At 33.3% G+C, this 25,000-nt stretch overlaps 1 protein-coding gene across 1 annotated transcript in view; it reads right to left on the reverse strand.

Annotated features, from left to right (window-relative positions):
* Positions 1-25,000, reverse strand: part of LOC115232608 (carbonic anhydrase-related protein 10-like) — an 865,311-nt gene that overhangs the window by 571 nt on the left and 839,740 nt on the right. The window contains exon 9 of the mRNA XM_029802585.2: positions 1-401. This exon is cut by the window's left edge and continues 571 nt beyond it. Coding sequence (XP_029658445.1) covers positions 379-401 — 23 coding nt within the window. The 3' untranslated portion in view covers positions 1-378. The remainder of the gene's footprint in view (positions 402-25,000) is intronic.

Here is a 25,000-nt window from a genome sequence, read left to right on the forward strand (position 1 = left end):
TTGTTATGAAGCATTATTAAACATAGTATTAATAGAAACAGTATCCAGTAAAGTTCTTTAGTTCTATACAGTGCTTGCTTGCGCACGTCACACTTGTTTTTCCTGTTCTGCTATTATTTTTCATGTTGTGTTTGTGTTTTAAGTGTTGTTGTTGTTGCTATACTTTGGTTCTTGTTGTTGTTGTTGTTGTTGATGTTGATGTTATTCATATTTCTTAAAGTAGCAGCCATTTCGGTTGATATTTTCCTCAAAGCACTGCCTCTTTTTTCCATCAAGAATCTGCTGGAAGCTGACCGTGATGCCTCTGCATTTGTGGGATGGAGGGCGTGGCAAATTCTTCCCACACCCAGTTTTTCCTTATACGGCGAAGCTTGGTTCCTAATCTGTATAAAGTTTATTTACTGCAAGAAGAAATAAAAATAAGAATAAAAAAAATGAAGAACGAAACAAAATATATAAAAGATTGATTGGCTTAAAACAAACCAAAAATATTAATTAATGTTGGCGTAATACATCATGCATACATATTCTCTTTCCTCCATCTCTCTTGCTCTCTTTCTGTCTCTCACTCACCTTTTCTTTCTTCTGCCATCTCTCTCTCTCTCTCTTCTTTCTTTCTGCGTTTCACTTCATATAATATGCGGGCATATGTGTCTATATACATAAGCGCCCACACGCGCACACACAGTCACACACATACACACAAACATACAAAGATACATACATACATACTTCCATACATACATACATACATACATATATATATATATATGTATATATATGCATATATATAGTCAGTGGATCATATATCAGATAAAGAATCACACTCTAAGGGATAGAACAGCAATGAATCTACATGAAGTCACTGTATAACCAGGCATATTTAACTTCATGTATATACATACATATATATATATATATATATATATATATATATTGAGAGAGAGAGAGAGAGAGAGAGAGAGAGAGAGATATGTATGTATGTATCTATGTATGCATACATATATATATATGCACACACAAACACGGACACTGAAGCAACACACACTCATATGTGTGCACAGAGTGGTCATGCCCTTATGTATATAAAACTTAGTTTGCAATAATTGCATCCCGCGGTCGAATTCACTGCGATCCTTAGACAGGCTTTTTCTTCAAATCATTTATTGTACACGCAACTCATAGCTGTTTTCTCGTTGCACTGTTTCGCAGTAATTCGACTTGAAAGTTACGCTAAGCTTTCGTACAACCTATATACATCTTTTAGTTGATTGGGACAATGGCTATTCACATCTCTCTCTATCTCACCCCTCTCCCATGTCTGTTTGTCTATCTGTCTGTCTATACATACAGTGTCGCTCACGACAAGTGAGATGAGTTTGGCCATCGCATGCATATCTTATTTCTATGCTGCTCACAAGGGACTATACACAGAGTGGACAAACAAGGACAGACAAACGGATTAAGTCGATTATATCGACCCCAGTGTGTAACTGGTACTTATTTAATCGACCCCGATAGAATGAAAGGCAAAGTCGATCTCGGTGGAATTTGAACTCAGAACGTAGCGGTAGAGGAAATACCTATTTCTTTACTACCCACAAAGGGCTAAACGCAGAGGGGACAAACTAGGACAGACAAACGGATTAAGTCGATCATATCGACCCCAATGCGTAACTGGTATTTATTTAATCGACCCCGAAAGGATGAGAGGCAAAGTCGACCTCGGCGGAATTTGAACTCAGAACGTAGCGGCAGACGAAATATGGCTACGCATTTCGCCCGGCGTGCTAACCTTTCTGCCAGCTCGCCGCCTTATGCATATTTTATTTTTCTATAAATATTTTCCTATTTCAGTGACTATTAGACCTACACTAGATTGTAATGCCAGTAAGTGATTTGCATTTGTTGATTGTGTACTTTCATGTGCTTCGTTTATTCAAATCACCTGGAACATTGTATGCCACAGAGATTACATATCGGATTAGCAGCTAGAAATTAGTTATATCCAACATGACACCTTTCCTCGTGTTTCCGTAGATGACTTGTGTTTGTGGCCAACTCGGGATACGCAAATTCTCCCGCTTTCATTACACTCGAACCGCATGACTTTTGGTTCTCTTTTACCTGGCTGCCCGTTTTATAATTACCCATTCTGATTTACATTGCAGAAACCTTCTGAAACCACTGGGTACTTTTATGCACCAATTGCATAAAATTGCATTAGTTCAGTATAGAACTAATGTTTTCCGATTAGTATTTTGCATTGAGTTAGATAATACAATAATATTGCACTTAGAAAGATCTCCTTCGAGGAACAACTCCGATCAACTTTGTTTATGGAAGGCCAGCAGTCGTCCATGCAATCCAGCCTCCCCTCTCCATGCCAACGATGTTATCCAAGGGAAAGGCAAAGACCGAAAGAGCTTGGCACCAGTGACGTCACAACTTATTTCTGGGGCTGCGTGAACTGGAACAACGTGAAATAAAGTGTCTTGCTCAAGAACACAACACACAGCCCGCTCCGGGATTCGAACTTACTACCTCATATTTATGAGCCCGACGCTCTAGCCACTGAACCACGCGCCTTCACAGAGAGAATACTCATTTGCATAGATACATGCATACATACACACATACATACATACATACATACATATATACATACATGAATACTTATATACATACATACATGCGTGCATACATATATGCATCATTGCATACATCCAGAAACATAGAAACACATACATATATGTATACATACAGTGCGGCTCACGACAAGTACATAAAAAGGAATAGAGAAGGAGAGAAAAAGAGTAGGTTGACACACACACAAACTTAAATGGTACAATCATAGTTCTCTAAGATGAGCAATTTGACATTTCTCGGTGCACGTCTGCTGAAACAGTATTCAGATAACCATAAACGCATAAACATGTTTCTTATAATGCGACTCATACAAAAGCAAAGACCTCAAAAACAATTCTGAAAGAAAATAGGGAAGAATTACAAGGTAGTTCATAGTATATCAGACATATCAGTGTATACTCACCTTGATAGTCGCTGTTCAGCTACAGAGAGCTATAGCTCTGCCCACAAAGGTAAACCTACATAAGCATTGTACACACACACACGCACACACACACACAACACACAAACACACACACACACACACACACACGCACAAACACACACATCTTTGCATATATATATATATATATATACATTTGATACACCCGAATACACGCTTATATACATTCATACACATTTTACTCTTTCGTATATGTAGTTGCATAATATGTGGACGTGTGCAGTGTAGTACGAATGTGCTGTTTATGTTACATAACTTTACCGCTTGTCACTTAGGTGATTGGGTATAAGGGTCCTTGTTAATGAGTAGAAGATAAACCCTACGGAGGAAATATTAAAATTTGGGGTCACAACATTGTCTTCTGGTAATTCTGCCCCAGACTATTATCTGAAAATACAGACATATCCACACACACAGATATGTGTATATATATATATGGTTAAATTTTCACCATTGTATATTTCTAATTTTGCGCATGTGCATTTTTTTAGTTTTGAATTTGTCGATTGCACAGTATAGTAGGGTCAATTGGGCACAGTCTGTAATAAAAAAGCATCCTGACGCTATTCACTCTGCCAGAAATTTCGAAACACCATACTGTACTGCTTGGCATTCTGGCCAGAAGCTCCAATAAGAACATTTCAAAGAGCTTGAGTCTCAACCTGAGATCATTGCGATCGGAGGACATGCAGTGAGAGCGATAAAAATCAAACCTCCAGACAACATCATTGTGTTTGGAGTGATCACTAGTGATGGCGACGTGATGCCTCCATTCATCTTCCCACACGGCCTCAGACTCAACACAGAGGCTTACAGCAAGTGCCTGGATGAGTTAGTACTGACTTGGACGAAGAGGATGGCTGATGGAAGGCACTATATCTGTCAACTGGACTCTGCCATATACTACACAAGCAAGGAAACAGAGTCATGGGTATCAGGAAATTTCTGCGACCACATCTTGCCACTTAACTCCTCACGCTGCAACCCACTTGATTATTATGTGTGGGGTGCATTTGAGCGAGAGACCAATATAAATCCTTTGTAACACCAACGATGAACTGAAGGCAAGGATTATGGCAGCATTCACCAACTTAAACTAGGAGACCATCCACATGAGTTGCAAGAAATTCCGAAGTCGATTTTATTGAATAAATTTACTCCTTAATTTTTCAAGTTATTTTCATGCAATTTTGGTAAAATATATCTGTTAAAATGAGATGTCAGATATATTTTCATTTTTTCGTAATGTAGACCAGTGGTCCCCAACATTTTTTCAGCCAAGGGTCCATTTTTTACTTGAAAAAACCTCTAGTGACCACTTTTATTTTTACTTTATGCTGTTCTATTTTCACACTAACATACTTAATGAAAAGACGAAGTAGTCTACATTTTAAAATTTATTTTAGCAAACAAAAGATAAAATTTTAAATTTATTTTAGTAAACAAAGATAAACTCAAAATATCAAAGTCATTCATTTTTAGTCCATTCAGCTGGTGACTAGCTTGATATTAGTGTTTCTGACAAAAGATATAATCAATTTTAATGAACTCATTTAGTCTTAGTCTGATAGTTCGTCTGCTGTTGACATCTAAGTTATTACTTTTTCTACTTGAAATTTCTACATCAGTTCCAAATGTAGATTCCACCATCCATGTGGTAGGGAAAGAAATGATGCTTGCTTCTACATGTCGAAAAATATTTGGGTGTGATTCCCTTACATATATGTAAGCAAAGACGCCTATTTCAACTCTTCTTCTCATTTCATATTCTCACAATCTTTTCCTCAGGAAAATTAGACATTTCATCCTGTCTTCTTGTAACTGTATTATTTGAAAGTGGAATTGTACTCGGAATAGATGCAGCATCTTTTACCAGAACCTCATTTTCGCAAGCTATCATAGCAAGCTTGACTAGGTTCTCACCATAAATGTGAGGTACTGCAACCTTGGCTATAATTTCAGAAACCAAGTAATTTGTTTTGAGTGTCTTTGCTTTTCCAGTATATATCTTCTTTACAATGTCGAGTAGTTTGAATGGCTGTATTTTCTTTTCCCTCTCAAACTATTCCCTACCTTTACCAAGAGATGATGGATGCCATCATTTCTGGTGTTGTTCCAACTTAACTTTCTTCATAGAATGATTTGTCATGATGTCATCACATTCAAACACATAGTTTTTGATTCTACAAATACAAAACCAAAGGTGGTGTCTGTAGTTCCTCAGTTTTGCCTTTTTACCAGTTGGTTCATACATTATTACAACTGATCTTAAAAAATAAAAGTAATAAATACCTTATTTCTATAATTAAAAGTATCAAATTTATTATTAATAAATTTTTGAAGTGATCTATTAAAGATATCACATTTATTAAGAAACTGTTGTGATTGTAAAATTTAAATTATGTAATTCATGACTGTAATATATTATTGATTATATATTATACAGTATTGATTCTTATGGAATAATTATTGAATTTTCTTTTCTTATTCTGTCTTCATATAAATTATTATTAACTAATGGTGTATTTATTATCGAACAATATTGTGTAGATCTGAAATGACTTCAATTTTTTATGGCAACGAATTCTCTGGGGACCACAGCTTATTCATCCCAACCAATATATATGTATATATATATAAGATATATATATAAGCGAGAAAGAAGCAACAAGAATGGATAGGTTTTTAGTACGATCGTTTCATACAAGGACAGGTTTTATTAAAAGTTGCAAAGATCAGCATATAAACGAGTCCCGTACTCATCAGCTAAAATACATGTAAGTTCTCTAGACATCCAGTGTTTGAGGCTATACTCATGAAGTAATGTAGATAATTAAACAGATTTCTAAAGTTCATTAAAGTTCCTTAAAGATGATGTATAGTCTTATCACAGAATTTTAAAAAAGTTTTGATAGCATCACAGAGAGAAGGTGACTAATCCATATGAATTTCCATAGATATGATGAGGGATTATATCTCACAGAAGACAAATTTATCCATTGTTATTAGCATTACAGAGAGGGTGAATTAATCCTTTGTATATATGCACAGATTCCAATGGTGTAGATGTAAATTTCCAGAGAAATGGAGATGAATTTCATATTCACAGGCGATAAATTTACAATGTTGAACACAATGAGGTAGGTACCAATCCTTGTTATATGATTAGGTGTTTGCCATATTAATCACATTACTGCTATTCACAGAGGCTGTAGCTATTTAACTCTTAAAGGTTGAAGGCTTACTAGATCGGCCAAGAATAGAGAAGGGAATAGAAGAAAAGAGAGAAAAGAGAAAATAATGGAGGAGGGAGCAAAAAAGGGGGGGAAAGGGGGACTAAGAGAAGAGAAAGGAAACAGAGAATAAGAAGAAGAAAAAGAAGAAGAGAAAAGAGAAAGAATAGGGAAAGAAGGGAAAAAGAAAAAGAAAAAGAGGGTTCTAGTTATACAGAAGAGCTAGTAGACTGTAAGTCTGGGTTTTAATCAACAGGCATCTAAGAACTGGAGGGGATATTATTCTTTGACCAGTAAACCGTTAATTTATTGCTGTTGAAATCAGCTATGAGTTTAAAGAGAATCTAAAGAGATAACACAGTCAGGGGTTAAGGGTCAGATGCTAAAATCACCAGAAAATACATTAGGAAAATCTAAGTATAATCTTCTCAAAAGTCATTAAAAATTTACTTATTTAATTTATATCATTTATTGTCTTAAGGAGTTGTCATTATTATTCATACATCCGAACTACAGGTCAAATCTTATAAGATCATTTACAAGTTGTTAGGGGATTGTCTATCAAATGAAGATAATCATATTATCACCGAGGGAATAGCCTTATTTATTTAATTATGAAATAGAATTATGGGGCTACAGTAACTAATTATAATTTATTAGAGTTATCTATTTAAATTAGATTAAGTTAGGAATTAAAATTAAATATTACAATTAAGATTTAAAATTAAGAATTTAAAAATTGCGAGTTTTGAATTAAATAAAGCCTCAATTAAGTAGCGAATAAGTACTATTCATTTCCTCTGTTCTCAAAAAACTGATGTAGATATAAGGAAAAAAGATAAAGATAACTGTAATGTGAGAACTCTTAGTTATCTACTTAAAGCAGTGCTATACTAGTAGAAATCAAGTTATATCTATGTATCTAGTTATGAATATTCCAATCATTTAAAATATTTTAAGTCTTCAATTTAGCGTGACACAAACTTGACCTAGTTCGATATGGTTATTTCAATAGTTTCTATGTTTACTATGCTTTAGAATTTCGTACGTCTCCATGGAGCATAGTTTTACAACCAACCCTACTATTTTTATACGGAATTGCTCTCCTAACTATTTCCCAATTAAGGGTATAATTTTTGTTATTATTTTTGAGTTCCCAGATTTTGTTTGAAAGTGTGGTGGTACCAGCTTTATGACGTAATTTAAAAGTCGAGATGTGATTTCTAACTCTGGCTAAAAAATTAATTGTACAGCCAATGTAACAAATATTTGTTATTCTCCGTGGATATGTTACATTTATAGATTACATTATTTTCCCTACATAGACCAGGTGCCGGGCATTTTGATTTTATTCTACACTTACACACAGGAGGAACAACTTCAGGCCTTGGATTATTCCTGGGTAGATTTTAAGGTTCCTATTATTTTGATTATCATTTCTCTAGTTGTACTGATATCTAAAGTATTGTTATTATTTATTGATCCTTCCGTTTCATCATTTAGGTGGTAAAGTCCTACCAAGATTTCTTATATTATTCGTAATGTTATTATTATTGTAGTCTTTTTATCCAACTGTATATTTTGTATAGATATCACTGATATTTTCATTCTCCTTATTTTCTCATTAGCCTTATTTCTATTATTTCTTTATTAACAATATTACTTCTATTAATATCGGCATTGTTATTATTACTATTAATGTTATGTTATTAGTCATTCTGTGGTTACTAATTTCACCTATTTTTGATAGTTCCTATTGCTGTTTTTATTGTTGGTAGTATTATTGTTATTGCTATTGGTATTCATTCTGATATTATTATTTTTATTTCTATCTTTCCTGGCTAGTTTAATGTTGTTATTATTATTTTAGCTATTAAAGTGGACATATTTGGGAGGGTTGAATAAGAAATCCTAACTGTTTTCCTAGAAATAATTCTATGATATCTATGAGAGATAGGGAAATTTTTTTTCCAGAATTACTTTGAATTTGTTCTGTATATCCGATTGTATCGCACAGTTGAAAGAATATTCAGCCATAATATATCTTTTTTAAAAATTTAGGGTTCGTAGAATTACTAACTATTCATCTCACCGGAGTTATTGTATTTATTACCATTATTTTATTTTTATTTGTGTGCATCTAGGTTTATCTACTTCAATCTTAATCCGAGTTACCTATGTTCTGGTCAATGTTTCTATTTGAATTGTTGGGCCTTCTTTAGTTAGCGCTTTACTTCTCTAATTCACCGTTCTACTTTTATTTCGGGTTTGGTCTTTTTTGCTGCTTACTTGATTACTGATAACTTCATTATTAGGAATACGTGAGTTCTCCCTATCAACGAATGTAATCTTTTGGTTGTATCCAGCCTTAGTTAACGCGCATTATAATGCTCAGAATGGGAGTTAATATATCCTTATTGGATGATAATTTTGAAATTCTTATGAAATATTTCTTACTAAAGATTCTATTATTTTGGGGGATGATTTGATAATTTATTTACGTAATTCGTGACTTCGCCTTCCTTTCTAAATGGGTAATGTAGCTTGGAGTTAAGGTCTAGGGTAATATCTAGGAAATTAGCTATTTAGTGCCCGGTTCATACGTTATACTGAGGTTGAAATCCTTAAAGAACTTATTAATTTCTTTCTAATCCTTTCTATAACAGATTTATTATTACTAGGGATAACAAACAGAGCATCATCTCTATATAGACCCCTGTATTTCTGGGATATCCTTGCTTATGCATTTTAATAGATATGCGCCTACTAGGTTGGTTACCTCAGCCGAATCACTGGAACCCATTGGTATATCAAAAAAATTTGGTGTATCTGCTCTAGTCCATAATTTATCTTCAAATTCAATAAATGTTCCTAGCTAGTAGCACAATTTTTTTAAAATTCTGTGATAAGACTATACATCATCTTTAGGAACTTTAATGAACTTTAGAAATCTGTTTAATTATCTAAAATTACTTCATGAGTATAGCCTCAAACACTAGGATGTCTAGAGAACTTACATGTATTTTAGCTGATGAGTACGGGACTCGTTTATATGCTGTAATCTTTGCAACTTTTAATAAAACCTGTCCTTGTATGAAACGATCGTACTAAAAACCTATCATTCTTGTTGCTTCTTTCTCGCTTATAATCACCCCACATTACTGTATTGTTAAATCAGTATGTTTTTTTGGTGCATCTAAGTTAGGTACCATATTCAAGTAAATTTTTTAAATAACTTGAATCTTATTGCTCTTTGAATATATTCCCATACAGTCTGTATGTTTTTCTGGTACTTAATTTCTCAACAAGAAGGAAAAAGTAACATTAAGTTCTCCCCTAAAGACATCCCTTTACATAGTATAGATGAATATAATTGGCTTCTCATTCATAGGATTACGATTTCATTAGAAGAATCAGGTGGGAAAAACGTACCATTTTGATGTCAAACAGAAGAAGAAACCTCAGGAAATGAATACCGAAAAGAATTTAGAAGAATTTTAAAAAGAAAAAAGCCCACCTCAGAACCCATTCCTGGAGAACTTTGAGAAAGATTGCTGAATCTTATAGATGATATTAGCTTCAATGAACACCCGTTAAGATATAACCCTCACTTAGACACCTTAGGAACTTTATTCAGTCAACCCGGTGCAAACATGGAATCCTAGTACAGCAGATAAAACGGGTAATATGTATATAGAGTTGATTACGATATTTATAGCAATTAATTAGGAAAGAACTAAACTCCAAATATAAAATTACAACTAAGAACAATTTGAAAAAAGTAAACATGGAAATGAAAGAGATCATGGAGAAACTAAATTTAACAGATAGAACGGAGCCACTTAAACCTGTGAGCCCAGGATCAACCTAAAGACCACAAAAAGGACTTCTTGGATAACCCTTCAGTAAGGCTGATCTGTCCAACTAAGTCGGACATTGGCCGACTTAGTAAATCTATCCTGGATACTGTTCTACCCCAAATAAACCCCTCTTCTCCCCTTAAACCTATGGCTAAGTACCGACGAAGTTCTAAAATGGTTTTAACTCTCTAACTAATACTAGTAGTCTGTCTTTATTCAGTTCGATATTAATAGTTATTACTCTAGCATTTCCCCTATCTTACTCAACAAATCACTAATATTTGCCATGAATCGCTCCCTCATAACTAGAGAAGAAATCAATATTGTGCTACTAGCTAGGAAGACATTTATTGAATTTGAAGATAAATTATGGACTAGAGCAGAACACCAAATTTTTTTGATATACCAATGGGTCCAGTGATTCGGCTGAGGTAACCAACCTAGTAGGCGCATATCTATTAAAATGCATAAGCAAGGATATCCCAGAAATACAGGGGGGTCTATATAGAGATGATGCTCTGTTTGTTATCCCTAGTAATAATAAATCTGTTATAGAAAGGATTAGAAAGAAAATTAATAAGTTCTTTAAGGATTTCAACCTCAGTATAACGTATGAACCGGGCACTAAAATAGCTAATTTCCTAGATATTACCTAGACCTAACTCCAAGCTACATTACCCATTTAGAGAAGGAAGCGGCGAAGTCACGAATTACGTAAATAAATTATCAAATCATCCCCCAAATATAATAGAATCTTTAGTAAGAAATATTTCATTAAGAATTTCAAAATTATCATCCAATAAGGATATATTTAACTCCCATTCTGAGCATTATAATGCGGCGTTAACTAAGGCTGGATACAACCAAAAGATTACATTCGTTGATAGGGAGAACTCACGTATTCTAATAATGAAGTTATCAGTAATCAAGTAAGCAGCAAAAAAGACCAAACCCGAAATAAAAGTAGAATTAAATTAACGGTAAACGCTAATCTAGAGTACAGGCCCAACAATTCAAATAGAAACATTGACCAGAACATAGGTAACTCGGATAAGATTGAAGTAGATAAACCTAAGATGCACACAAATAAAAATAAAAATAATGGTAATAAATACAATAACTCCGGTGAGATGAATAGTAGTAATTCTACGAACCCTAAATTTTATAAAAAAGATATATATGGCTGAATATTCTTTCAACTGTGCGATACAATCGGATATACAGAACAAATTCAAAGTAATTCTGGAAAAAAAATTCCCTATCTCTCATAGATATCATAGAATTATTCTAGGAAAACAGTTAGGATTTCTTATTCAACCCTCCCAAATATGTCCACTTTAATAGCTAAAATTAATAATAACAACATTAAACTAGCCAGGAAAGATAGAAAAAAAAATAATAATATCAGAATGAATACCAATAGCAATAACAATAATACTACAACAATAAAAACAGCAATAGGAACTATCAAAACATAGGTGAAATTAGTAACCACAGAATGACTAATAACATTAACATTAATAGTAATAATAACAATGCCGATATAATTAGAAGTAATATTGTTAATAATAGAAATAATAGAAATAAGGCTAATGGAGAAAATAAGGAGAATGAAAATATCAGTGATATCTATAACAATAATATACAGTTGGGAATAAAAAGACTAACAATAATAATAACATTACGAATAATATAAGAAATCTTGGTAGGACTTTACACCTAAATGATGAAACGGAAGGATCAATAAATAATAACAATACTTTAGATATCAGTACCAACTATAGAAATGATAATCAAAATAATAGGAACCTAAACATCTACCCAGGAATAATCCAAGGCCTGAAGTTGTTCCTCCTGTGTGTAAGTGTAGAATAAAATCAAAATGCCGGCACCTGGTCTATGTAGGGAAAATAATGTAATCTATAAATGTACCATATCCACGGAGAATAACAAATATTTTTACATTGGCTGTACAATTAATTTTTTAGCCAGAGTTAGAAATCACATCTCGACTTTTAAATTACGTCATAAAGCTGGTACCACCACACTTTCAACAAAATCTGGGAACTCAAAATAATAACAAAATTATACCCTTAATTGGGAAATAGTTAGGAGAGCAATTCCGTATAAAAATAGTAGGGTTGGTTGTCAACTATGCTCCATGGAGACGTACGAAATTCTAAAGCATAGTAAACATAGAAACTTATTGAATAACCATATCGAACTAGGTCAAGTTTGTGTCCACGCTAAATTGAAGACTTTAAAATATTTTAAATGATTGGAATATTCATAACTAGATACATAGATAACTTGATTTCTACTAGTATAGCACTGCTTTAAGTAGATAACTAAGAGTTCTCACATTACAGTTATCTTTATCTTTTTCCTTATATCTACATCAGTTTTTTGAGAACAGGGAAATGAATAGTACTTATTCGCTACTTAATTGAGGCTTTATTTAATTTCAAACTCGCAATTTTTAAATTCTTAATTTTAATCTTAATTGTATATTTAATTTTAATTCCTAACTTAATCTAATTTAAATAGCATAACTCTAATAAATTATAATTAGTTACTGTAGCCCCATAATTCTATTTCATAATTAAATAAATAAGGCTATTCCCTCGGTGATAATATGATATCTTCATTGGATAGACAATCCCCTAACAACTTGTAAATGATCTTATAAGATTTGACCTGTAGTCGGTCAATGTATGAATAATAATGACAACTCCTTAAGACAATAAAATGAATAAATTAAATAAGTAAATTTTTAATGACTTTTGAGAAGATTATACTTAGATTTTCCTAATGTATTTTCTGGTGATTTTAGCATCTGACCCCTTAACCCCTGACTGTGTTATCTCTTTAGATTCTCTTTAAACTCATAGCTGATTTCAACAGCAATAAATTAACGGTTTACTGGTCAAAGAATAATAATTCCCCTCCAGTTCTTAGATGCCTGTTGATTAAAACCAGACTTACAGTCTACTAGCTCTTCTGTATAACTAGAACCTCTTTTTTCTTTTTCTTTTTTCCCTTCTTTCCTATTTCTTTCTCTTTTTCTTTTTCTTTTTCTCTTCTTATTCTCTGTTTCCTTTTCTCTTCTCTTTTAGTCCCCCTTTCCCCCCCTTTTTTGCTCCCTCCTCCATTATTTTCTCTTTTTTCTCTTTTTTCTTCCCTTTCTATTCTTGGCCGATCTAGTAAGCCCTTCAACCTTTAAGAGTTAAATAGCTACAGCCTCTTGTGAATAGCAGTAATGTGATTGATTAATATGGCAAACACCTAATCATATAACAAGGATTGGTACCTACCTCATTGTGTTCAACCATTGTAAAATTTATCGCCTGTGAATATGAAATTCATCTCCATTTCTCTGGAAATTTACATCTACACCATTGGAATCTGTGCATATATACAAAGGATTAATTCACCCTCTCTGTAATGCTAATAAAATGGATAAATTTGTCTTCTGTGATATATAATCCCTCATCATATCTATGGAAATTCATATGGATTAGGTCACCTTCTCTGTGATGCTATCAAAACTTTTTAAAATTCTGTGATAAGACTATACATCATCTTTAGGAACTTTAATGAACTTTAGAAATCTGTTTAATTATCTACATTTTCATGAGTATAGCCTCAAACACTAGGATGTCTAGAGAACTTACATGTATTTTAGCTGATGAGTACGGGACTCGTTTATATGCTGTAATCTTTGCAACTTTTAATAAAACTGTCCTTGTATGAAACGATCGTACTAAAAACCTATCCATTCTTGTTGCTTCTTTCTCGCTTATAATCACCCCACATTACTGTATTGTTAAATCAGTATGTTTTTTTGGTGCATCTAAGTTAGGTACCATATTAACTAAATTTTTTAAATAACTTTGAATCTTTATGCTCTTTGTATATATATATTATATATATATATGTATGTTGTATGCATGAATTATATATATATTATATATAGTATATATATATATATATTACATACACACACACACACAACATAATATATTATATATATATATATATATATATATGGCCGCACGTGAATAATCGGAACACTTCAGCACTGAATATATTCCGGTTTAGTTTTTAAGTAAAATATAAGGAAACAATCTATATAAGATTTATCAAGTAGCTGTACATATATATATATATTCACGTGCGCCGAATTAAACATGGGAAGCTCCTTGCATGAATATATAAGTGTGAACATGAATATATAAGTGCTCTGCTGGGTGCATTGTTGTTCGCTTGATATGTGGAGATGTTTATATTTATATTTTCTGGTTATGTTGTACCAATGATTAGCGAGCATATTATACATGCTGATCATGAAATCTTTAATGATATACGACTAAAACGTTTTTGAAAGGAACTTCTATGTTCATTCCCACAATTTCGGTGCCCATGTATATGTATTGAAATAGTTTGACATTAGAGTCAAACTATACATTTTATATGCATTTTATATATAAGAAAAAAAAACTATATACTTCGTATTGTTTTTTTCCCTCAATTGGTTTTTCACGCTGCGTACTAGATAAATCTTATATATATTTATCGTTATATATATATATATATATATATACATACATACATTCACGCACACACAAACACACACACATACACACACACATACATACACACACACACACACACACACACACATATATATATATATAGATATATATATATATAATATATATATATATAATATATATATATATAATATATATATATATATATATATGGCCGCACGTGAATAATCGGAACACTTCAGCACTGAATATATTCCGGTTTAGTTTTTAAGTAAAATATAAGGAAACAATCTATATAAGATTTATCAAGTAGCTGTACATATATATATATATTCACGTGCGGCCGAATTAAACATGGGAAGCTCCTTGCATGAATATATAAGTGTGAACATGAATATATAAGTGCTCTGCTGGGTGCATTGTTGTTCGCTTGATATGTGGAGATGTTTATATTTATATTTTCTGGTTATGTTGTACCAATGATTAGCGAGCATATTATACATGCTGATCATGAAATCTTTAATGATATACGACTAAAACGTTTTTGAAAGGAACTTCTATGTTCATTCCCACAATTTCGGTGCCCATGTATATGTATTGAAATAGTTTGACATTAGAGTCAAACTATACATTTTATATGCATTTTATATATAAGAAAAAAAAACTATATACTTCGTATTGTTTTTTTCCCTCAATTGGTTTTTCACGCTGCGTACTAGATAAATCTTATATATATTATCGTTATATATATATATATATATATATACATACATACATTCACGCACACACAAACACACACACATACACACACACATACATACACACACACACACAACACACACACACACACATATATATATATTATATATATATATATATATATATACATAGAAGTAAATATAAGGCAAATATACTGGAAAGCAATACTCTCGTATTGCATTACAATATATATATATATATATCATGAAAGATGGCATGCGATTCACTACAGCTGTTTCGGGCGTCATTTTGTTGATCAATAGGAGTGTTATATCATATAAAAAAATACAAAACGAAAACCGTTTTCGTCATGTGGATACAGGTAAAAAATAACAATTAGAAATACTCCAGAAATTCGGTCAGCGAGCAAAAAGTTTAATGTAGTATCAATTACATATAGGCTTCAGCCTATATAAGAGAAGGTAGTAGGTGGAGAAGTATAAGGAATAAAGTGGAGAGAGAAAGAGTATAAGAGAATGCATGATCTTGTTTGACCTCGTAAATGATCATAATTAAAATAAACCTTGTTTCTATATAGTTGACAGGGGTATTTATATGCATAAATAATAATAATTAAAAGAAATGGTGGTGGGAAAACAAAACCCTACGCACATATACATTTATATACAAACGTCCCCACAAACTCACATAAATGGATACATATACTTACATGCATTGGGAAAAAGTTATCGGACTAGTTACGTGTAATAATGTATAACTTTTTTACCTAGGTTTTAACATAATCTCCTGCGCATTAATACACAGGTCCCAGGGTACCTGCCACATTTGGAATCCGGCCTGGAAGTCATTTTCTGTAACCGAGGCGAGGAAGTTCTGTGATGCGTTCTGGTTCTCGAAAACGGTGTTAAAACAGCAATCTTTGAGCCGAATCTTCATCTTGGAGAAGAGATGAAAGTCCGTAGGTGCTAAAGTTGGCGATTAGAGTTGGTGTTGAACCGATACATGAAATACTATACTGAAGGCGGAAATAAGTGAGTAAAAATGATATTTTACATCTCTTTAATCCAGAGACGCGTATATAGTTGATCAAAGCCGTGTGGATTCGTTATTTTCTCATTTGCCAGCGTGAGTTGGGAGTATTGCTGTCTAGGAGATATATTATGGTAGTGGAATAGTATTTAACTGCTATTTCGAAATGTCGGTATGCGGTGAAGCAATTTTGCTGAACACTAATTATATAATTATGCTTATAATTTGGAAATCAGTCTTGAAATAGTAACCTCACATTTATCAATAGTGGCAGCGTCATAAACTGCAAAATAGTTTATAGTGGAGTGCGGGAATAATTTTATGTCTTTATATTTCCATATCTGCACCGCCCTTTCAGTAAGTACAAACTCAATATTAACTGCTATGATATTACAACTGAAGCCGCTCAGTAAATGCCCTGAATATTGTTCTTCGCTAAACAATAAATAATAACCCAAAATATGTCGAAAATATAAAGTGCCAACAGAAATATACAGAAATAGAACAATATACATGTATGTGTGTAGCGTTTATTTATTGTTTTGCTTTATATTAAGTGACGTAACAGTCAATGGGATCATTACTGAACCGCTTTGCAGGGAAGTATAACCCAAATCCAAGAGAATTTTATTTCATTTCTCTTATTTCTGAGAAGTGTGGCAAGCAAGAATCATATTTTGGTAAGTGTTGCATATATGTATACGTATATGTATGTATATATATATATATATATATATATATATATGAATATAAATATATATATATGCATATATATATATATATACATACATATGTATATATACATATTTATATACATACATATATATGTATACATATACATACATATATATATATACATATATATACATATATATATACATGCGTACATACATATATATATATATATATATATATGTGTGTGTGTAAATATGCGTGCACATATATGTGTGTGCGTATATATTTATATGTCTGTGTATGTATATGTATGTGTGTGTTTTATGAGTGTCTTTATGCGTGTGTGTTTGTGTGTGTGTGTGTGTGTGTGTGTGTTTGTATTGAGCGAAAAGGAACGATATTAATATAATTCCAGAAAAGAAATGTCATTGAGACCCAAAGCTCTCTTGGAGTCACCTGCGCTCACTCTTCACCCTCCAACGCTCAATTTTGTTCGCTGTATTTCTTCATTCATGTTAAACTTGTGTTGTGCTAATACTTTGGAGATTAGATTACATATGCTTTTAAGCAGCTCAATTCTGAGACGCACACTATGTGAGCTTGCTAGATTAGAAACGACGTCGTGTGATATATATATATATATATATATATATATATATATATATATATATATATATTATATATATATATAAAGAGAGAGAGAGAGAGAGGCTGTGGGAGTGAGAGTAAAAGATAGGGAGAGATGCTGAAAGACGGTTGAGAAAGAATGAAATTGAACGGAACAGGAAAGCAGAATATAAGAAAGAGACTACAGAGAATGAGTGAGAGAGAGAGAGGAGAGAGAGAGAGAGAGAAAGAGAGGAGAGAGAGAGAGAGAGAAGAGAGAGAGAGAGAGAGGGAGGGAGAGAGAGAGATACAAACAGATGGATAGTGAAATAAAGGAGATCACTAATGCCGAAGTAATCAAATACCTGGTCTATGATTTGTTACGAAACACAGCAGAGTTTTCCCCATTTCGTTATAATGCGTTGAAAGAATATTAGGAAGCGATTTTTCGCCAGAAATATATGATGAAATTCAAAAGATATCAAACGATATTCTGGTGGGAGAGGAAATGTTATGGTTATATTCCTGATTGTAATTTCAGACAAAATAACATGAAATTCTGCCTTGATTAGTTGTCAAAGACATTACTAAAATAGTCCAGTGAAAGTTGATATACATCAAGCCATGCTAATTCAATCGGAATTAAGCAAAAATACAATACTGGCTAAAAATAACAAACACGTAGCTAGTCTAATTTGCTACTCTGTTTCGATTCGTGTTTCCATTCAATTCTTGTAGAATAGTTAATATTTGTACTTTTACTATTTCATCCCAGGTTAGATTTGATCAAAGAGCTTCATATTATTTATATAGACATAATGCAGTATCAAGAAATAAATTTTTAATTGAATGATGAAATGCTTGAATTGGTGGATATTTTTACTTCTAATTCTGGTATTCGATGCAACAACATAGGTACTCCGAAATTGGCTCTTTTCTTCTGGAATATGTATACATGTCATAACGCATCGTAATCTAAAACGTTGACCATTGGATCCGTAGTAGCATGCTCGTGGTGAAAGTTCCATGTTAAGGCTGATGTTAAAACGCTTGAGAAATTTCTGAAGATTAGAGGCAGAGTTTGTTGGTGTTTGCAATTGTTTATAACTCATCCGACGTTTATCCAAATATCAAATTACAAAAGAAATAGGCAAACAGATACCTTCGAATTTAAAAATAAATATAGGAAGAACAGTAAATATTGTGTTCGGTGAAGAAGTATCATAGTATCTAGTCAATATGTAGGGGTCCCTGAAACACGTTTTGTTGTATCTGTCATCGATAGCATTATAATTTACCGCCATGTTTCACTTTCAGTATGTATATGTGAGTCTATGAGAGTTTCAAAATGGCTTCTCGATACACTAGAAATGGTAGCCAAATTTTGCTCAAATCCCGCTCTAATAACTTTAAAAGCAACGAAATAGCACATTAGTTATAGCAACAGCAATAGAAACACCATCTGAATAAGATACAGGATGGATTTGCAATTTGTTTATAAATCGACTCGAACAGGTCAGGCAACTAGAGAAAGGACAACAACGTGGACTCTAACAACAAAACAAAAAAGAAATCTACAAACAACACCACTCGAAATGAAAAAAAATGCTACTGTTATTTATCTTCAATTCAGCGCTCATGTGGAAGCCATATGATCAAAAAATTCCTGCCGTGGCTATCTCGTAGTTTAAGAGTATCTAAGTTCACATGTTTGATGTCTGCTTCTAGTTATTCATAACGACGGGATGTAATTCGAGTCATCCCTCAATTAAAAATCTACTTCTTTACATTGCATTATGTCTGAATAAATGATATGAAGTGCTTTGAATCAGTGGTAACCTGAGGCGAAACAAGTGTACAAACAACCTTTTAAAAATGGACATTTCTTCGTTGCTAGCAGCAGGAATTACTATAAATATAGACGCGTTCCCTTTATGGTGATACTGAAAGCGGAAATGTGTATTCCAATTAATTTTACACTTCATGTATAGTTTTATACTTCATATTTGCACTTTATATAAAGGGATCGGAGGCGCAATGGCCCAATGGTTAGGGCAGCGGACTCGCGGTCATAGGATCGCGGTTTCGATTGCCAGACCGGGCGTTGTGAGTGTTTATTGAGCCAAAACACCTAAAAGCTCCACGAGGCTCCGGCAGAGGATGGTGGTGATCCTTGCTGTACTCTTTCACCAGAACTTTCTCTCACTCTTACTTCCTGTTTCTGTTGTACCTGTATTTCAAAGGGCCGGCCTTGGCACTCTCTGTGTCACGCTGAATATCCTCGAGAACTACGTTAAGGATGCACGTGCCTGTGGAGTGATCAGCCACTTGCACGTTAATTTCACGAGCAGGCTGTTCCGTTGATTCGGATCAACCGGAACCCTCGTCGTCGTAACCGACGGAGTGCTTCCACACACACTTCATGTATAGTTTTATACTTCGTATTTTCACTTTATATAAAGGGATCAGTTAAATGAGTATTGTATATATTCTGTCATTTATTATGAGAATATTGTTCATGGTCGTCGTCCTTCAGGTTAAGTATTGTGAACGTATTTCAGCTGGGTACTGAAACTGCGTAACCATGCTAACAGATTTAGAGTGTACTTGTTCATTTGCAGCGGTGTTATGTAACTTAATATTTAATTGCAAAACATATTTATTAAAATTCGTATCATATTTTATATTATTTTTAATGAGCTTTTTGAATGAGAATTCCGCAAAAATCTATGGAATATTCCCATAACATTGCTTTTATTGATTAGAAAACCAAATTTGGAGTTTCACCTTTGCGGTTAATCTAATGATATACATAACTATTATTTATGGGCAGAAAACACATGAAACTTGCACTGAAATGTTTTTCCTTTCTGGTATGAAATTTCAGTTTCTCAAGAGAGAGCATTTGAATTTTACGATTGTAATCATTGCATTTATATAGGAAATCGAATTGCCAAACATTTAATTAAAACACACTTCTTTTTGTATTTCTCTTTCAATTTCGTACTGCAGATACGACGGAATAAAAATATGTAACAAGACTGTGAAGCATCAGTAGCCCTTTTCATTGAATTCAATTACTCAAATGAAGGATAATAATATCAACCGGGAATCGAAATCAGATGTATGTGGCTCGTCTGCAGATTGTGAATTTTTACTTTACCTACAAATCACTTTTCTTTTTACTTTCATTCAATCACCTACGGCGATTCTGGAGCACAATCTTCAAGAGGTTTCCCTTCATGATAACGATCACATTACGTAATATAGTCTAGTGTTTATTTTATCGAATACAACCTATCGAATCGCTACATGACATATTGGTTTACACCGGCAATTGTAAACACCGAATAAGAAAAAGACACATGCATAACATCTGACATATACTATAATTATATAACTATGCAACCAGTGGTTTAATTTTTCTACACCAAAGTCCACTCCTATGTAATCCAAAACAACAGTAGATGAATCTTGCCCAAAATGCCGTAAGGTGTGGTAAAACACAAAACCTTGTAGTGCAGAAATGAATTTCTGAAGCATACAAGCCTTCTCAGAATCTATAACATGTAAAAGACATATTTTCTAGGTTTCATATTTTGACTGTCGTTGAAACACATCCTACCCATATTTATGTTTACCGTCACTCACAAGTGAGTACCATCTGGTAGCTTGTACCACGCTTATATTAACGGTTTTAGGTGGGTATGTTATCATGTGCAGATATATATATGCCTCTTATCTCGTTGCCCATGACTGGAACAAACGAAGATGCGCGAGTGGTAATGACAACATTATGCACGAGGACTAGGGTGGTACACATTTCTAGCCAGGTAGACGGGAAAAACAGATAAGCATGACACATGGTTATGATAACAACATGCTATCTAGTAAAAGAATTGCAGAACGACCATATACTTGTCCTCATGTATATATACATCTCCTCCATATATACATCGATCAGACAAGACCGGCCGGTGTAATTCTTGTCTGATCGATTTTTTTTTTTTTTTTTCCGCGTTAAGTTCTCTTTGGATTTTTGTCTGCTTATATGTACATTTTTACTTTAATATTGTAACTTTTTTCAAACATAGTCTTGCCTATCACTATTTAGCCTCGTGTAAAATATATATACATATATTTTTTCATTTTTCAATATTAATATATATATATGTATAACTCTCTATGTTTTTTTCTACTAGTCCACCTGTTACGTTATATTCTACAATGCACAAGTGGCCTTGATAATTATACTTTGTCCCGACATGTTACCATTTTTTAAACATACCTGTTAGCTTTTCATTCTTATTTTTATGTTATAGTTTACCGCACATAACGGCGTACATACACATTGACATGTCTGTCTTTTTTTCTCTTTCGTCTCTGTTACTATTATTATTACTGCTATTTTTCCCCTTTTACAACTTGCTTGTAAATATCCGATTTTTTCCCTATTACTCCATTCGTATTCTCCCGTATTGTATCATATTTTACTTTACTTTATTTTATTAAACCTTACAAAAATTCCTCACACTGAGGAAAATGACAATGCATACATTTAATTATTATTACTATAGTTATAATTCTTTTGTTACATGTCTGTATTGTCTTTTGTAACGCGCGCATGTATTGAATCCTATTTTGTATTAAATCTAATTTTGGTTCAACATCTTTTTCTCTTCCATTTTTCTATAACTGTTTATGGACATTTTATACATTTAACGATATTTTTCAACAAAAGATGTGTGTATATATAACATAACTAGAACTACATACATAGATAGACACAAGTCCGCACACACATGCACCCCCCACACATATATACAGCGTAAAGCTGTTTTCCCCAAGTCAGAATAGAAAAGTCACTTTTTTAACATATAAACGTGAGAAATGAATTCTTTCAATGAAAATGATATCGTTTCGTTTGCTATTACTATACACATGTTATACCAATACAGGTAACGTATTCATCATCGTACTCAATACGGAGGGTTCAGTATATTGTTTTGGGTGGAGATGTGAGAACGTATGATATTTACTCGTATTACTTCGTCAGAAAATGAAGTGTGGTGACAGTCACATAACGTAGGTTTTCCGAGCTTGATAGCGGAAGAAACAAAATGTGGAAGAAAGGGACTCTATGTGTAGGTGCTAGTATTGAACCATGCAACGGATTAAATCTAGTCCCAATAAGACCCATACATCTTTTAGTCTTGTGTACAATACAACTCTACTTAACTCACGAAGCCTGAGCCAAGACACATTTATATGAAAGCAGAAAAAATATATTGAGGCGTTGCCTGGATTCCGTGGTGCATATATCCCCACACCAGAATGGGACGTCAGTCCGTCAGAGATTTACTCATTGTTGCCCGCTGACTGGACTTGAGAAACGTGAAGTGATAGCTCAAGAAATCAACGCATTACCTAGGTCAGGAATAGAAACTACAATCTTACGGTGCAACACTCGAACCACTGACTCCATATCCACACTATTACTTGATTAGTAATCCACAACGATTGCGGAACAAACTTCTGAACTATTCGGCTACGCATATGATGAAGAGGGAAACACTCTCTGAATCATTAAGATATGGAGATACACATTTCTTTTGTAAATAAAGTTAAGAATAGAGATAGATTACTATAGCACACAACGCTCAGGAAGAGATATTAGCTGCAGAAACATCTTAGCCGTATGAGAGATTGGTTGAAATTTCAGAACCTAGAGGACATATAGAAATAGTATTGGCAATCAAATATAAAGGAAAAAAAACTGGTGACTCATACATCTTGCGGTCTATCAAACAGCTGCTTGAGCATTGATTGTAATATGTCACAACTTCTATTCATATACTGCATATATAAAACAAAAAACTCTATGCTTATCTTGTTTACAGAAAATAACCAAGAAAAACATCAAAACACAGACATTACTAGACATGTGGTAATTGGTAAACAATGATAAAAATTGAAACCTAGGCATTACAGATAAACAAAATGTTGTTTCCACTTAACTGCAGACAAAATATATGTACTTTCACTTTTCTTTTTACTATAACAGTTTATACCTCTTAAACCTACTACTACTACTACTACTACTACTACTACTACTACTACTACTACTACTACAGCTACTACCACCACCACCACCACCACTACTACTATACTACTACTACTACTACTACTACTACTACTACTACCACGAGCAGAAGTAATGGGGGAGCATCATAAACATGTGTCGAGAGGGATTCTTTGGGGTTTGAATAATGCACCTCTGGAAACATGGGTTTTTCGTTCAACATCCTTTGACAACCCTTATTCAAGGACCTTTTAAGTGGAATGGGTTACTTGACCAGAAGAAAATTCTAACTGGGCCCCACCTGCAAGGTCATGTGCTGTTTATCTTGATATGAGATCACCATGTCGCGCACATATGGTTGTGATGCATGTGCCTGGTGTACCTTTATCAGACAGGTAGTCATGATGGGTATATTGGGCTTCGTATATTTTATCCGAGTGTCACTTCGATGTCATGCACTGCTCTCTCACTCAATGATAATAATAATAATAATAATAATAATAATAATAATAATAATAATAATGATGATGATAATGATGATGATGATGATGATGATGATGATGATGATGATGATGATGATGATTCTCATGAACTTGATTTCATTTTGGAATTGACTGATGGCTTTCTAAAATATAAAGAATATATAGTGTATGCTGAAGATGATAGGAGAAACAAATCTGTTCTCTGGGTATTTCTGTGCTTCCACTTAGTTTACAAATATTATTGAAACGCTCTATGTTATTATATGAGAGAACTAGGACTATGGGAATGTGATTGGACAGAGACGCTGTCCTAATTGAAGATTTATAAACATACATACATATATTCATAAGCGCACACGCACACACACTCACAAAAACACACACGCATACACATAGTTACTTTATATATGTATATACATGTATATATATAACTTACAACGCTAAACATGACACTTGATATTAACACACGGACGCAGCGGGGAACCAACACAAATTTCTACGACCAGTCATGTGACAATCCTCTACCAATCGAACCCTATTCAAAACATATGCTAATTTTGAATCATGACCTTCCTATAAAAATAGGGCAAGCTTCAAACAATAGTCAGAAACAAAACCATGTGACATAAGCCAAGTCTTTCTATTTCAACATTTTGAAAATCAGTATAA

This window comes from Octopus sinensis, linkage group LG2 (genome assembly GCF_006345805.1).
Source record: "Octopus sinensis linkage group LG2, ASM634580v1, whole genome shotgun sequence".
Lineage (NCBI taxonomy): Eukaryota > Metazoa > Mollusca > Cephalopoda > Octopoda > Octopodidae > Octopus > Octopus sinensis.